Below are 18,022 nucleotides of genomic sequence, written 5' to 3'. Positions count from 1 at the left end.
AAATACCCCTACCAACCTCCTCCACCACCACCTCTGATTTTTGGAAGGTTGATTTGCCTTTTTTAATGTGTCCTGAAATTTATAAAAAATGCTGCTGGGATGTTAAGGTAGTCTTAAGTCTTTTCCCATAAAATGCAGAATTTCTTATTTTTCTTGGTGGATGCTAGATCTGGCTTTTGACAGGCTGGTTCTTGTTTACAACTGTGTTTTTGTGGTAAACATAGGACTCAAGGTATCAGGCTAACTTTTCGTCTTGTGATGTTTGCCAGACATGATAATTGTTGGGAGACAGTACTTCATGACTTTGTCATGATATGCATGTCTTGCAAGGAGATACCAATTGCCTTTTTTTGAGGGGACTTTCTTTTTCATGGGTGTTTATATAGTGAGCAACCTTGGAATATATATTGTTTCTCTCCTTAGCTAAGGGCAAGTTTGCCTGTTGTTCAGAAAAATAAAAATAGAGTCTTTCTCCAGACAATGTTTTCTTAGTGTCCAAGATAGTAAAGATAACATCACCCTCTAGAGCAGAGGACAGGCTTGTTTTTGCCCATTATAAAATAGCTGAGTTCCTTAACTTCAGAGTCTCCTGTAACACAGCCTACAGCATGTACAGTTGTCACCTGGACCTCTCTGTGTCACCAGGTGGGAATTGGGGCTCAGAGATTTGGCACAAAAGCTGAAACTGGCTACTCCTATTGCCATGAGTAATATAGTTCTTTATTTCTGACCTAGAAATTGTATGTCTTTCTCCAGCATCCATGAAACCACAGGGTAACTTGTTAGTTTACAAGTAGGGTAAAAATCGCAGATCTTCCACAGTTCCTAATAGTAATATAAAAGCCACTCTTTTCAGAACTGCAAAATAGGCCTTGCTGTAAATAACTCTTGTTAAATCTTAGTCTCAATTAAGCATGGCTCTGGAAACTTACTTGGATAAGGCTGGAATTCCTCATGATTACATACCATCTTCTCTTTCCCCCCATTTGGGGGGTGGGGGGGGGTTACTAGACTGTTATTCTGAGATTTCCTGCTGTAACAGTAATCTTTTTTCTCTTTCTCTTTTCCCAAAACAAAAGCATTGCTATTTTATATGGAGGAGCTACACTGACAAGCCTGTTGATTTGTTTACTTAAAGCTGAAGTTTGGAATATATACTGTCTTTAAAAGAAATGGGACATTTGTGAGGATTTTTTTAAAACTTTGGTTGTAACATGACAATTTTAATGACGATTTAATAAACTAGATAAATAATATGTGTTGGATGGTGACAGATGTTAAGGGGAAGTAAAGGACAGTACAGTGGTGAAATGTTAGATATTATTGGCTAAGGAAGGCCTCACTGAGGTGACATTTGAGTAAAGACCTGAAGTAAGTTAGGAGACAGCCATTTGAGTATGTGGAGGGAAAATAGTCCCAGCAGAGCGAACAGTAAGTTCAAAGGCTCTACAGCAAAGTGTGTCTGGTGCAAGACCTTGAGGAGGCTGGGTAGTGATGATTTGAAGAAATACATTGAGAGGAGTTCTAGTGTTACTGCTTGTCTTAGCTGTCTTTCTGCACCTAACCAGAGCACTTGCTTTTAGGTTTATCTGTTAGGTACTTCACTTGCAGAAGAGGATTCTTTCCTTAAAAAATATTTTTGAAAACTACTGAATTAGATAATTTTTCTGCATTATTCTCTAGTTCTCAATGGTGGTCTCTATAAGTGCCAGTCTTTCAACAGTGAACCCAAGTCCTGCATCAGTGTTTTATTTTGTTTTTAACTTTCAAAAAAAGTTTGTATATTTTTGAAAGAGAGAGAGAGGGAGACACAGAATCCAAAGTGGGGTCCAGGCTCTGAGCTGTCAGCACAGAGCCCAATTGTGGGGCTTGAACTCATGGAGTGCAAGATCATGACCTGAGCCCAAGTGGGACACCCAACCGACTGAGCCACCCAGGTGCCCTGTGTTTGTGTGTATGTGTGTTTTTAATTCAGCAGGTATTTGAGAACTGATTTTAGACCTCACTTAAATGATTTATTTTTTCTCTTTCACATAGTTTCTATGCTTTATATTTCTGTTGAAGAGAAGAGGCTGAAGCAGCCAGGAATAGTCAGAGAATAAGGGAGCATACCAACTAAAACCTCTCTAGCTAAAGGTTACCAATTATCCTTTGTTACTAAACTTAAAATCTGGTTTTCTATTTTTGTTGACCTTGAAAAATTAACACTGTACCATTTCCTCCTTGAAACATTGTCCTGTCCCTCTGGTTGTCCCATTTGTCTCGAGGCTGCTTCTTTCCTTGGGTTTATACCTTGACTTCCTATGCTCTCTCCTCTTAGCCTCTTTGACTACTCTGATCTACTTAATGGCTTTAGTTACCTCCATGTTGTTGATTCATCTGTTGAAATTTCCAACCCCCTATTCTTGAGCTCTAAGCAGTTATAATAAGTTGGCTTCTAACATACCATTTTGATGGCCAGTGGTTTATATGGACTCAGATATTAAAGGCAACTTTTAATCTTTTCCCTACAAAGCAAAAAGAACTTGTTCTTTTTCTCTTTCTTTATTTTGGTAAATAGTATCCTTGTCTAGTTACTTAAGCTAGAGTCTTTATGCTGCTGTCCATTAGTCAAAGACCATCAGGTATGCACCCATAGGTAAACAAAGTTGGGTTTATTGATGCTTTCTGTAGCAAGGGAAGCCATACACCATGAGGAAACTTGGAGTGTCTCAGTAAGACCAGGGTGGACAGACGTAGAGAATTTGGGCTTTTGTTAGGTAATTTGAGGAAGGATTATGGAAATGGTGGAGGTTTGCTGTGTTTTGGGTGCTGTTAAAGAGAGGGGATAATTCTATGATTGAGTGTCTTAAATCTTTTATAGGAGATGAGAAGGACAGGGTGAGGCTAGAACTCTAATTCGTAAAGAAGCAGCAGTCACTGATGTTAACTGGGGGTTTTTTGTGGTTGTACAGAGACCTTGCTTTTATCTGTACTCAGACTCAGACTCTGACAGGCTTGGTTTTGCCCCAGTTCCATCATGGACACAGAAGACCTACCTCATCTGATGTTGGTGATCTGTGAGATTCTGTCTGACAGAAAAATATCACAACCTAGCTATGAGTGCTAGGCCACCTCCCAGCTGTGAAGAGCTGCTTTCCTTTCTCTTTCTCATTTATTTGGAATAGATGTAAAAGATTAGGTACCACTCGGCCAGCAGGAAGAGGGACGAAGAGTATTTTAGAAAGGGTATGAACAAAGAATTTACATGCTATTGGCCGTTTGGTGTGAGAAGCAGCAAAGAAACTTATTCTACTTGAAATATGTCAGTAAGATCAATCTAATGTTATGTTGAGGCAGAGATGCCTAGTTTACTTATTCCTTACCAGGAAAAGAGGGGTTGGAGGGGGTTATGTATCAATCACATATAGAGCTTTTTAAAGCTAAAAGTTTGCATGCTTACTGTGTGCCAGGCACTAAGGACATAGGTGATCTCTTTTAATCCCTCAGGTAAATTGGGTTAGAAATGAAGGATGCATATCTCTGGCTTTGGAATAAGAACCAAACTGGAGATCCAAGTGGGACTATTGGTGTGAACTGTTAAGTAATGTAAGAGTATAAGTTTCAGTATAATAGTTTGGGTTTGAATCCTGCCCCCACATGCAGTTAGTAGTTGTATGACCTTGAGCGAGTTACTTAACCCCTTAGAACCTCTGAATTTTACAGATTTAAATGGGCAATAATTATACTAACCTTACAGGGTTGACAATAACTTAGTAAGTACAAGGTATACAACAATGCTGTAACTACTTTTTTTTTTTTTTTACAGTCTTGAGGTCTTTTATTTTATTTTTTTACATTTATCATGCCATGAATTCATAAGGAATGGGCTCCCGCAGCTCAGGCTCCTTTCCATTGGTTCTCACGAAGTGCGCTTCTCTGGGCGGGGCAGGCTGGCGCTTCAGCTGAACCCAAGTACCCTTCTCCTTGGCTTCCTTCTTTTTCTGATCATTTTCTTTCACACGCTTCAGGAAGCTGTCTCGGCTCTTTGAGTGCTTAATATGCTCGTATTGTACATTAATACTCTTAGCAAGAATCTTTCCCTTAACTTGCTTGTTTACGACGATGCCAACAGCATGCTGGGTAACATTGTAGACTCTTCCAGTTTTGCCTGGGGCATCCCTTTTTGAACAGTGCCCATTCCCTTGATGTCCACAATATCACCTTTCTTGCAGATTCGCATGTATGTTGCCAAAGGAACAACTCCCTGTTTCCTAAAAGGCCTAGAGAACATGTAGCGAGTGCCCCTCCTCTTTCCCTTTGTGTTGGTCATTTTGGCGAATTACTGGAAGATGGCAGTTCCGGCCGAAATGTTGTAACTACTTTTATTGGCTGTGTGACTTCGGACCAGTCACAAAACTCCTCAGAGCCTCAGTTCTGATGTCACTTTACAGAATTGGTATAAGGATCAAAAAGTGTACCTGAAAGCATTTTATACACAGGAAGCACTATACAAATAAAATAAATATTAATGTCTAGGATATCATCTCTCAAGTGTTTGGAGTTTACTTGGCAGGTCAAGGACTGTGGTTGGGTTATGTTTTGGGGTCAAATTATACAGGGTTTGAGTATTAGGATGAGAAATTTAGATGCTATCGACTTTAGAAATTCAGCCACTGGATAGAATTTAAGAAGAGCAGGGAGATGAGAGGACAAAATGGTGGCAGAGGAAGATTGGAGTTGGAGAGTGAGAACGTAGGGGTTCAAAGACCAGATCAAGGCAGCTATTTCAGTCTAAGTAGTGGGGGCCTAGATTAGGGAAATGACAGCAGAAATGAAAAATCTAAGCTGTTCTAAGGAACTCTAAGGGATTATTACTAATTTAGTTACAAGTTGAGTGTCAGAGATATAGAAATGAGAACAATAAAGACTTCTTGAACTTTAACTTGGGAAGAGATTGGTTAAATTTGTTTAGATATAAATGGTTAATAAGTTTAAAGAAATAGCCTGTGACAATGTACAGGATGCCTAGAGACTCGGCTTTAGGTATTTACTTGGTTTTCCTCATAATGCAGGCCCCAATTTGTAATGTGCAAAAGGAAGGCTATTGGAGAAGGGTACAGGTTTGAGTGGTAAGTTGTAAAGATTTTGGTTTTAAGTTAAAATAAGTATAAACATGTTAGAAATATGATTAATAACTTTGTTGTGCTGCATTTAGAGGTGAAATTACTTTAAAATGTATAAAAAATGATAGATGGAAGGATATATGATAAATGTTGATTGTAGAATCTCATTCGTGGGCATGTGGATGTTCACTGTAAAATTCTTTCAACTTCTCTGTATTTGAAAGTTTTAATAATAACATGTTAGAGGAGGATGGAGATATAAACTGTTTGCTAAAGGCTAGTCTTAAGAATTTCTCTTGCCTGACCTGAGACTTTTGTTTTCTCCGTAGGAACTTTCCGCTGTACATTTTGCCATACAGAGGTAGAAGAAGATGAATCAGCAATGCCCAAAAAAGATGCACGCACACTTTTGGCAAGATTTAATGAACAAATTGAGCCCATTTATGCTTTGCTTCGGGAAACAGAGGATGTGAACTTGGCCTATGAAATACTTGAGCCAGAACCCACAGAAATACCAGCCTTGAAACAAAGGTGAGTGAGTGTAGGTACTATGCTCTTACGAAGAACACTTTTAAGCTTGCCCTTGTTTTAACCACCTGTACTTTGGAGAGCAGGAGTGAGTAAGTTATCTACCCAGGAGACAAAAGATGAATGTTTACATAGATTCTCAGCTCTACCATGTTTGTCTTATTAGCTTGTGCCCATGATGAAAGTTGTTTGTACTGAATGCAGAGCAGTGTGGGCCTTAGGCAGAATCTTTAAATAGTCAAGTTTGACTTCAGCTATTCACTCTGTTTGGACCTGCTGCAACTCAGTCGGTTGTTAGCTAATCCTAAATTGGTAGTGTCTCTTGGGGGATATTTGAATTTTCCTAGCCAAATTTTGCTTTAAGGAATACAGCATTTACATATGAGATAATACTTTCTTTTTAATGGCTTAATACTTTTTTACTATGGCTCCCTGTTTTTATTAGTATACCCTAATGTTTGAATTACAGAAGCAGCCTTAGTTTTGGCATACCACAGAAAGTAGTTTATATTCTTTCAAGAAAATCATAAATGTGAACTGGGGTCAGGGACTGTCTCCTGCTCTATCCCTTTTCTTCCTCCTTTCTAGCGTCCAGCTGAGGGCTTGGAGTTTATATCCTTGCGTAGCACCCAGTATTGTAACTATGCTTTTCAGGAGCTCTCTCAGTATTTTGTATGCTCTGGTACTAATGTTATAGAAAAGTCAGTTCTGGGAGTCCTGAGCAAATTGAGTTTCTTTTGGATAGTTAAAAACAATTTAATTGTACAGAAACTTTTGTATCTATATGTTGTTATGAATTTTCTAGTCTGGCATCATGGATCAGTTAGGATGCCTTTACCTGTGATAACGGAAAACCAAACGAGAAGTAGCTTGAACAATAAGAAAAACCTGTCTAGTATGACCAGAAGTGCTGAGGTGGTACGGTTCAATTAATTTCACAGCTCCAATACATCCTCAAGGATCTAGATTTGTTTCATATTTATACTCTGCTGCACTCAGCCTGTTGGTTGTCCTCTTGGGACCATGAGGGGAGCTAGCCTAAGATGGCTGTGTCTTTCTAGGTATCACATGCAGAAGAAATGTCCAAATGTAGAAAACGAGACTGTTTCTTCCTGGTGTTTTTATTTAAGATTGAAGAAGGCTTTCCCAGAGGACAACCTTCATCCTGCTCTATCCTGTATGTCTCACTAGCCAGAATTGTTTATGTGTTTATTTCTAACCCAGCATCTGGCAAAGGAAGTGAGATCACATGATTGGTACTTAGATTAGTTGAGGTTTACCTCCTAGGGCTGAGGAAGGTCCCTGAATCCTTTGGAGCAAACAGCCATCTGTATTTGAATAAGGCCAATAAGCAAAGAGAGAAACCGCAGTGGTAGGCAACTAATACCATCCACATCACAGATAGCCTTCAATTTTTATTACTGGTCATTGGTCTCTTATCAAGAGTTTATTTTGTATATCTTTTTCTGTTGACGTGAGTAATACTGTAACTCTGACGTAGAAGCCTATGAGGAAAATTGATTTTACAAAAACATAAAATTTTCTAAGCCTCTGGTTTATTTCATGTTGCAATATGCCTCAACATTCTCTTAATTGTTTTTACCACAATGTAATACTATCTGCGAATTATTCTTTTGTTTCCACCTCTGACTACAGTTATTTTCCCGTTTATGAAGATGCTTTCCCACTACAATAGCATTCATTCACCACCACCACTGACATCTTGCTTCTAATATTCCCTTCCTACCATAATTCATCTCCCATTCCAGGACCCTTATTTAGATATCCCTCACTTCATGCCAGAGACAAGTCTTACTGGTACAGTGATGCTAGAGGCCCAACAGCAGCTCTGTTTCTAGTCACTTGGTTTCTACTTAGAAATGATAGTAACTTCAGGGATGAAGAAGGATCAGGAAATAGAGGAAATAAACAACCAGGAAAGGCTATCCAACAGGTTGGTCACTAGGGAAGAAAGGCAGAAATAGAGGCAGGCAAGAGAGGATGGGATACCTGGAGCTGCCAGCCAAATCAAAGTCCAGTTGTTTCCATGTGGTCAGGAGAAGGACTATTGAACTAGGTTAGAAGGTGTTACCCTGGTGGAGATGGCCTCACCAAGCATTTGACAAGCTCCACTGCCTGGATATGTATGACATCTTGAAAGTGGTATGGAGTTAGCCTTTCTGTACTGTACGATCTGTTTCAGAGGATAATGGTTCTGTAATAGCTATTTTGCCTTAGGCATAAGAAAAGAAATATCAGTGGAGTGGCATGAGAGCTCAGAGATAATACTAATTCATTGATCTTTAAAAAAGTGACTTCACTTAGTTTGGTTAATGATCTGTAACCAACTAAATTCTAGCTTATCCCCAGGTTAGAAAACCAAAGGCTAAAACCTAAGAGCTGATGGATAGTCACAGCCTTTCAGCAAGTCAACCCATTGGTGATATTTAAAGTCTTTCTGTCTTTCTTAAGTGGAATTCTTTTCAGTAATCTCTCCTTTTTTTTTGTCATCTGTTACCTAACATTCACCTTAAAGATCTTTAAATTTTTAATTTGAGTAATAGTTCTCCCTCACCCCTGAGTGAGTTATATGTCTTGAAAGTTCTAAAATTTCTTAAATAATGTAAAAAGATTCAAAACTGAATTGTCACTTTTGTCGTCTTTAAGTAGAATGTGTACATTTTTTTCCATAGAAGAAATTTAAATATACAGAAGAGGTGAACCTACCTGTCTCTCATCTGGATTATCTTCAGTGTCACATTTGCTGATAATTTAGATTTGTCTGTAACTGTGGTGAAGGTCGAGATAAAAATCTGTGCAATCAATTCTCCCTGGTTAAAAATACCTTACAAAAAATTCTTTCAAATTAAAAAATTTGTTTAACTTGTGGTCAAATACCTCCTGCTTCAAACTGGAGTGAGTTTCCATGATGAAGTACTGAAAAAAAAAAAAAAAGACTTTTTAAAAGTAATCTGCTAACATTTGTATTAAATGTCCTTTTCTTTTTCTTCACTCTTCTTGTTCTTCTCTACTCAAGTACTGAATACTTGCTGACCTTCAGAAGATAGTCTTCAGACATGATGCTAAAGATAGAGCATAGATGAGTACTATGTGTTGTAGATTTTATAGAGAGAAACAGTAGCTTCAGCAAGAGTAAATCATTTAAGAGTCTGGATGAAGGAGAGACAGATAAGGACAAGGATATAGTTGACTAGAGAAAAATAAGGAATGATCATGCCTGGAAGAGGCTAAAAAGATCATAGGTGGCAGAGGTAAAAAGCAAAACAAAATAGACTGAGAAATAGATCATGATTACTGCAGGGTAGAAATAATGGTTGGGGATAGATACGAGAGTCAGCATAGGTACAGAAATGGAAAGATACAGCTCAGTAGAAAAGAGGTTAATTGTGCATAATGATATGACTTATTTGGTGAATACCAGGAGAGGAACATTAATTCTAAGGTAAGGCTGGTTTTGTAGAATACTTTGCTAGCTTCTTAGCACACAAAGAGAAAAACACCCAGAACCACTCTGAATCATTTTTGGTTCAGGTGAGAGAGTTTTTAAAAATGTAATCTGTTTTGTTTGTTTAGGGTTTTTTTGTTTTTAAACACAGTACTCATGAAAGGTATAACGGGGGCATTTTTGCCAGATTTGTGTCTTTAATAAGTGAATTATGTCACTTTTATTACTTTCCCCTCTCCTTAAGTAGATTTACTGAAACATTTTAAATTATGAGACCTCATTAATTTATATATACACCAGGTGATCCAGTGTTTGAGGAAGTTAAATACAAATATGATACCCTGAATTGTAAGGAGGTTTCTCCGAATTGTTTAAGCATGTGTGCATGATTGCTAGAACAGCTCTTACTTCCAGTGTTTGAGGAAGTTAAATACAAATATGATACCCTGAGTTGTAAGGAAGTTTCTCAGAATTGTTTAAGCATGTGTGCATGATTGCTAGACAGCTCTTACTTGTAATTCTTCAGTAACTACCCCCCAGCTGCACTTGTTTCCCAGCACTAAGACTTTACTTTTTCTTCCAATCTTTTTTATAGCAAGGACCGTGCAGCAACTACTGCTGGAGCCGCTGGCCTGGCAGCTGGGCACCACCGGGAAGCGTGGGCCACCAAAGGTCCCTCCTATGAGGACTTATACACTCAGAATGTTGTCATTAACATGGATGACCAAGAAGATCATCGAGCCTCACTAGAGGGGAAATCTGCCAAAGAGAGACCTATTTGGTTGAGAGAGAGCACTGTCCAAGGAGCATATAATTCTGAAGAGATGAAAGAAGGTAAGAGTAGAAGTCAGTAAAACGAATGTATTGGGTTCAGTAGAAAATGAACTTGCCTTAGTGGGCAGTTCTTAGTTTTATTGGTAACTCAATTCTGTTTGTTTTATAAAACATGTGCATTATAGCAGGAAGTAAGAAATTAAGCAATAAACATTAAAACCAATGATATATATATTTGTATTACCCTTCCAATTGGTTGAAATAATAAAACATTTTTAAAATCTCCATTCTTAGCTTTAAGAAATTGCTATTTCATTGTCTTATTTTTGTGGGAAAGTGCTATATTACATTCCAAGTGGCCAAATTCACCTCTTCTTTATTCTTTTGTTGCCCTAACTTTTATGCCTTTTTATTTCTCTGAGTTAGGAGCCAAAACTGTATACTAGTCCAAACTTTTATATGTTGTCTCCTCATGAACACTAAGGAGTTTGTGCTATCTGAAATATATAAAAGAAGTACCTGAGTAAAGGCGTAAGGATTCTTTCCATCCAAGAAGATTGACAGAACTCCATATTGATTTTAGAAATCTCAGTGATCCATAAAGGGTTGAGAATTACATAATAACCAGCAGTTTGAGAACTACAACATTTTGCTTATTAAAACTTTAAGGATTCAAAGACTTTGGGTGGTGATCTTTGGGAGTATATCAAAAATACAAGACTCAGGCTGAATGGAGATTGCTCAGAAACTGGGAAGCAGAGATGAAAGGGAGTCTTTTCCTCTGGTTATGTTTCATTCGCATTAGAATCTCTGTGCTTCTATTCCCAGATTATGCATCATTTCTAACATATCACTTGAGTATTGTTCTGGAACAGTAAAGAATGATCAGTAACTGAAAACCACTTGTTTTTTTTTGGTATTTCTCTAACCTCTTTTCCCTTTATGATTAGCATTTCTTTACTAATTTTAGCATACTGTGTATGCTAGTAATTAAAAAGTAGTGTGGAGTTGGGTGGTGATGGTAAAATCAAGTAATGCTCTACTGTGATTCTCTTTGGTGTTTGAAATCCAGTCGGAAAAAGAGTTTTTCTTGGTAACAATACTGCACTCTCCTTCCTGCTGATTAGCTTGGCTCTAATGTTTAGTTATTTTGATTCAAATTGTTTTAGATTATATAGGAATGAGGCTGTCAACTATTGAGGAGGCTTGTTTTCTCCAACTTGGCCTCTTGCCTGTTCTTAAAGCTACCAAACATTTTCTTTGAACTTAGAAACAAAATCAAATAAAATAAAACAATCGTTAGCCCATATCATATGTAATTAGGCTCATAAGCTTAACATTCGATGTTTTCAGTTCCTAGAATGATAGAATTTGAATCCTAAGGGCCTTTAAAAAGCCATAGTCCACCCAATTCAGATCTGTGAATATTTCTTTCTACATAAATTAGGATACAAGATGTCTAAATTTGTCTTCTTTAAGTTTTAATGATAGAATAGGCTCTATCTAGTGAATGTGTAAAGTGAGTCTTATTTGTCCAACACTTTCGTTTTCTAATGTTTATTTATCTTTGAGAGAGAGAGACGGAGTGTGATCGGGGGAGGGGCAGAGGGAGAGGGAGAGACAGAATCGGAAGCAGGCTCCAGGCCTCAGAATTTTATAGACTTTATCATATGCTCTTTACTATACTAAAAGCTGCTTTCCTTACAAAGAGTCCTCTTCCCCCAAGCCACCTCCATCTACATTTTTTGTTTTATTTAATTCTTTTTCTGGACCTTTTCCCACCATAATATACTTGAGATCCAGTAACCAGAACAAAACATGTTGTCCATGCATAGATTCATCATTAATGACTTGAGTTTTACCTCCAGTATCCTGGTTTTTACCTGATGCTTTACTTGTTGCTCTGGGTGTAAAAGCATATTAAGACCAACAACTTCAGAAACACGTGCAGGGATTTTTAAAGACCCTCTCCTGCCCTGTGTCGGATAGCGTGGACCTGGTCTTTCAATATATTTTAGATTATTGTTCTGTAGGCAGATTTTCTTACACTTGCCAGTATAGAAAGAAATCTGCCAGTTTTCTGCCCACTTATACAACTTTCAGCTCTTCCTATGTATTTTTATATTTTATTTTTTTGCCACCAGGTTGGCCTTTAAGCGTCCAGAATTACTTAGCATCATCAGTGAACTTGACAGTTTCTTGTTAATATATGTCTTCTTTGTAATTTATAACTCTATTAAATAAGACTGTGCCTAGAACTAGTGTTTCTACTTTACCATCCAGAAATTTGCTCATTTATCCTTATTTTCTTTCTGTCTTCATCTGTAACAGAATGGTTCCTTTTTTCCTCAAACCTCTCAAGACACTTGTCATATATCTTTTAGATATGACTATTTGGTTTACAAAAATTAAGTGCTTTACCCCTAATTTTATATTTACTTTAAACATTAATCAAAATGCTGTGTCAGTAAGATTAAGCGTATTGGAAAGTTCTTATCAAAGCAATGATTGCCTGAGAGACAGTTCCTTGTCTTTTTCTCCCCTGTTGAACTACTGCAGTAGGGGGAGCCTCGGCCTTCAGCAGTATTTTAAAGTAGTGAAGTTTGTCTTTAATTCTCATTTTTACCTCCATGTTATCAAAAGCCTATTTTCTCTGACTTGAACTTTTTTTTTTTAAGTTTTATTTATTTTTGAGAGAGAAATAGAGACAGTGTGAACAGGGGAGGGTGAGAGAGAGGGAGACACAGAATGCAAAACAGGCTCCAGGCACTGAGCTAGCTGTCAGCACAGAGCCTGATGTGGGGCTCGAACCCCCAAATCGTGAGATCATCACCTGAGCTGAAGTCGGACACTTAACCAACTGAGCCACTCAGGTGCCCCTAACTTGAACTTTTAACTTCTCAGTTCCTGTTTCCCTTTCTGTCTCTTAGTTGCCCAATCTCTTCTCTCAGGAATTCTACACTTTCTAAATTGTCTAGGATTACACTAAGCCATTCTGATGTGTTAATGAGAAGATGCTTTCACCTCATTCATGGACAGAATTGGTCATTTCTGGTTTTTTTGTTTTTAAGTTTATTTATCTGTTTTGAGAGAGAGAGAGCATGTGCCTGTGCATGATTGGGGGAGGGGCAGAAAGAAAGGGAGACAGAGAATCCCAAGCAGGCTCTGCACTGTCTGTGTGGAGCCCAGTAAATGTGAGATCATGACCTAAGGCCAAGACAGACACTTAACTGACTGAGCCACCCACGTGCCCCATTTCTGGGCTTCTTATTATTGATGATGATAATAGATAACACTAATCAAAGTGCCAGGTTTATTCTAAACACTTCACAGATATTCACTTAGTCCCTACAATTATCCAGTGAGGTGTGTACTATTGTTTTTTCCCTTTCTATACTTGAGAAAATTGAAGCAGAGAGAGATGAAGTAACTTGGCCAAAATCATACAGCTAATAAGTGTTAAGAATCAAGATTTGAATCAGAGAGTTTGGTTCCAAAGAATAGTTTTAATCTTCTATGTTTTATTATTAAAAAAATTTTTTTAATGTTTATTTTATTTTTTGAGAGAGACAGAGACAGAGTGTGACCAGGGGAAGGGCAGAGAGAGGAGGAGACCCAGAATCTGAAACAAGTCTAGTCTCTGAGCTGTCAGCACAGAGCCCAATGTCAGGCTTGATCCTACAGACTGTGAGATCATGACCTTAGCTGAAGTCGGACACTTAACCAACTGAGCCACCCAGGTGCCCCATTTTTTTAAAAAAATTTTTAATGTTCATTTATTTATTTTTAAAGAGAGGGAGTGCACACACAAACAGGGGAATGGGGCAGAGAGAAAAAAGAGACAAAATCCCAAATGGGCTCTGCGACATGGGGCTCAATCCTGCGAACCATGAGATCTCCACCGTAGCCAAAATCAAGAGTTGGATACTCAACCAACTGAGCCACCCAGGTGTCCCCAATTCTTTTATATATTTTTTAATGGTGTTGTATTTGGTGTTCAGAATACAGAATACAAATGATTTTAATTTTTTATTTGTAGTTTTTCAGGCATGGTGTGTACACAAAATGATAGGAGGTGTGTGGTGAGAGAAGCTTCATTCCTCATACTAGATTCCTTGTTATAAAGAGTTCAAAGTACCCTTAGTTTGTTTCAGAAAAATAAAGCTGCATTTATTCACTCATTCATCAAATATTCATTCAGTGCCTAATAAGTGATGGCCCCTATTTGGGGTGCAGGGAATATATCATTGAATAAAAAAAATAAATATATGTTTGTGGAGAACCTACATCCTGGGAAAGGAGATGACAAAGACAATAGACATAAATTATTATGTTGAAAGATAAGTGTTATGGGGAAAAGAAGAGAGCATTGGGAGTATAGGATGGGGTGAATTAAAAGAAGGCAACATTTGAATGAAAACATAAAAGATGTGAAAGATTCAGCTATGTGGATACATAGAGGAAAAATATCCCAAGTAGAGGAAATGGGCAGTACAAAGGCCCTAAGGTAGGAGTGAGTGTGGTATATGCAGGGCATATCATGGGGGCTACTACGACTGGAGCAGAATGAGCAAAGGGAAAGAGAAGAGGTAAGTAAGTGAGCAGGAGGGGTTCCAGATAATGTAGAACTTTATAGACCATTGCAAAGCTTTGGCCTTTTACTTTCTAAGCAAGATGAGAAGCCATGTTTATGATTTCCTATCTTGTCTGCTACTGTACTTGGTCCTTCATGGACATAATTACATTTGTTCTTATCCAGATAGATGTTTTTATCACTCCATTTTACAAGAAAAGGTGCCAAAGTTCAGAGACTAAAAACTTGCCCAAAGCAGTGTAGCTTGCATGTAAAAGAACCAGGATTCGAATCCAGACTATTCCGAATGCAGACCCATGCACTAAAACCATGCTACTTAAATTCCAGTTTGTGAGAAACATTTTGAATCTCTTGATGGACAGTTACTCAAAAACTGGAACCAGTGAAGTCTGTGTTACTTTATAATATACCATACTTAAATATTATATATTTTATTATAAAAGAATGCCTTTTATATTTAAGGATGTTGATTTCCTGGGTTTTCACTTCCAGGTGGCATAGATATAGATGCGTTTCAGGAGCGTGAGGAGGGCCGTGCAGGGCCAGATGATAACGAGGAGGTCATGCGAGCACTGCTCATTCATGAGAAGAAGACCCCCTCTGCCGCAGCAGGCTCAGTGGGGGCGGCTGCTCCCGTCACCGCTGCCAATGGCAGTGACTCGGAGAGCGAGACCAGTGAGTCAGACGATGACTCCCCACCTCGACCGGCAGCTGTGGCAGCACATCATCGGGACGAGGATGAGGAGGAGGACGATGAGTTTGAGGAAGTAGCCGATGACCCCGTTGTTATGGTGGCTGGCCGACCATTCTCCTACAGTGAAGTGAGCCAGCGGCCAGAGCTAGTGGCCCAGATGACACCAGAGGAGAAGGAAGCGTACATAGCAATGGGACAACGCATGTTTGAGGACCTCTTTGAGTGAGCTTTCCCTACCTTTTCTTCCTTTCTCGATTGCTAATTTCAAAAAGAAATTCCCTACTTTTGAAGAAAAGTGTTGTGTTCTGCCCTTCTTGAAGTAAAGCAGCTCAAGAATAATGGGAGAGAAAGTTTGATTTGTATGCTGGAAGCTTCCCCAAAGGTAGGTTGGCAGTCAGAATTTCCTTCCCTGCTATTACTACAGTATTAATACCTTACTGTATTTCAAATTTACCTAATGTTTTTCCTTTCCTTTTTAAGCCCCATTTTTCTCCCCTTCTGAAATGAATGCAGGAGATCTGTGAGGCAGTCTTCCTGTCTACCTGTAGAAGCCCACTATGATAGGTTATACTAATTCACTGATCACTTTTTGTTCTGACCAAGCATTCGTAACAATTCCTGACATTGCTGCCAAGAAGTTTGGCAACAGGCAAATCATTGATGAGTGACAGAAAAAAAATGTTAAAACTTCTTATTGCCACACAGTTGAGGATCGGAATCAATATGTAAAGGTCCAATGAAGAGGGAGGATATATCTAAATGTCACGATTAATATCTAAACCAAAACTTGTGTCTTTCAAGCTGACTTGACTTATAGTCTGTTGTTTTGCTTCATGCCTTTTGGTTTGGATGTTGGATGATAGAAAACAAAATGTGTACTTGGTAAATCCTTGTGAAGAAATTAGATATGGATACAGGACAAAGAGTTTCTGTACAGAGTTGAAGAGTGGAGAGTATTGGGTACAGTGCCTTTTAGAATTGCCTGAATTTGTGCTGATTGGGACATCCTTTATGGAAAGCTGAGACTGGTTCCCTTCTTTTTCCTATCTTCCACAGTGGTATAAATTGTTGAATGAGGCCGTTCCAGCAGAAATCAGCATACAGAAATTATCACTCCTCTCTTTTTTCCTCTCTCAACATCATTGAAGGCCTTCTTTGTCCCTCTTTTGATTCTTGTCTGACATAGTATTTTAGAGTGCATCTAGTGCATTGTTGAACATTGTAACCTCAAGGAACGTAGTTTACTTTTGTCAGTATAGCATGGTATTATTTCCTAAGGCAGAACTTTAAAAACAAAGAACATTCATGCAAGGGTCTATAGCAATTGTATTTTTTTGTAATATTTTTCCTTGCATTATAATTTTTAATATTTATCATATTGTAGTACATGTGTGAAGATAGATTTTAGAGTATCTGAGCCTTGTATGAAGTGATGTTTCATTTACTTGGGTTGTATTAATGATTGAATATTGATAATAAATCTATTTTATAACAACTGAAATTTGTTAATTTCTAGCTCTGTAACATCTTGAAGCATAATTAAAATGAATGCTCTTCCCATTAAAACAGTGTCTCAGACTTTTTTCTCTTCATATTTCTCTTTCAAATAACAGATGCAGTTGTATGTGGTCTAAACTTTTTCTGGCAATAAGCTGCCTTAAGAATGACCTTTATGTATGTATCTTGTATGTATGGGCCTATTCAACTTTTAAACATTGTTTTTAAACTTTCATAGTTCTAGGAATGAGTTCATTTAAGTAAAATATTAATCAGGTTATTTATTTATTTATTTATTATTTACTTATTTAAGTAATTTCTACACCCACTGTGGGACTTGAACTCACAGACCCCAAGATCAAGAGTCACTCACTCTTCCAACTGAGCCAGCCAGGCTCCCCTAATCAGATGTTTTAAAATGTAGTTGTAGGTGAACTGTCAGCTCTTTATCTCAATGAATGTTTCTTGCTATTTTTTCTTGACTTTAACTTGCATGTTCTACTTCTGAGAGCTACTGTTCTAGTTTTTCTTTCCTGTTATGTATCAACTTCTTAAAGAATCATACAGACTAGTTGCATATTTCTTTCCTCTCCTTTTTACAGCCTGTGTCTTGCCCAATTACTACACTGAAATGGCTTTCTCCACTCCTAATTGTCCAATGTAACAGCCCTTTATTCCTCAGTGTTTGTGATTGCTCTTCAGTATTTGATGCTATCAATCCATCTTTCTCCTTGAAACATTTTCACTTGATATCCTAGCCATTATGCTGTCTTGGATCTCCTTACTTAATTGACTATTCCCTCTCAGTCTTCAGACTTTGTTTCCTCCTCTGCTGTATCTATGCTGTATCTTTAAGCATAACTCAAGGCCTAGTTCTTTGTGTGTGTGTGTGTGTAATTTGTGTTACAGAAGATTGTCACAAGTGAAGACACAAGTATGAAGAAGTATATAGTGCAGCAGTGTTTGAAATAGAATATAGATACATAGATATATTAAATATACATTGATCAGGAATTAAATCATTTTACCATGAATTTCTGTAGCCATTAAAAAGAATGTATCGATAGGCAAAGATATCCATTATGTGTTTAGTATAGAAGGATTCATGTAGAAATGTGTATGTGTAAAGAAGAAAGTATCTAACATATAGTACTTACTATGTGTCTTTACATCTGTTAACTCATGTAATCCTTTATAACAAACCTGTGAGATAGATATTTGTATTTAAAGATATATATAATTAGGGATTCCAGTAACAGTGGTTTTAATGGATTATAGTAGAAAAGATATTCCCGTTTTGTAAAAAGAATCAAGTGGACATTTAAAGCTGTTGTAGAAAATATGCAGTAGAATTAAAGAAATAG

At 37.8% G+C, this 18,022-nt stretch overlaps 1 protein-coding gene and 1 pseudogene across 2 annotated transcripts in view; one reads left to right on the top strand and one right to left on the bottom strand.

Moving 5' to 3' along the window:
* Positions 1 to 16,721, top strand: part of GTF2E1 (general transcription factor IIE subunit 1) — a 34,599-nt gene extending 17,878 nt beyond the window's left edge. For both annotated transcript variants that reach the window (XM_077776726.1, XM_077776727.1), the window contains exons 3-5: positions 5,435 to 5,636; positions 9,695 to 9,933; positions 14,960 to 16,721. In XM_077776726.1, the coding sequence (XP_077632852.1) occupies positions 5,435 to 5,636; positions 9,695 to 9,933; positions 14,960 to 15,387 (869 nt within the window). In that variant the 3' untranslated portion in view covers positions 15,388 to 16,721. The remainder of the gene's footprint in view (positions 1 to 5,434; positions 5,637 to 9,694; positions 9,934 to 14,959) is intronic.
* On the bottom strand, positions 3,835 to 4,330 carry LOC144241972 (large ribosomal subunit protein eL21 pseudogene; annotated as a pseudogene).
* Positions 16,722 to 18,022: the final 1,301 nt, after the last annotated feature.

Source organism: Crocuta crocuta, unplaced genomic scaffold (assembly GCF_008692635.1).
Source record: "Crocuta crocuta isolate KB4526 unplaced genomic scaffold, BGI_CrCroc_1.0 scaffold87, whole genome shotgun sequence".
Lineage (NCBI taxonomy): Eukaryota > Metazoa > Chordata > Mammalia > Carnivora > Hyaenidae > Crocuta > Crocuta crocuta.
Note: the sequence above shows the minus strand (reverse complement) of the source record. Positions and strands in the feature narration are given on the sequence as shown.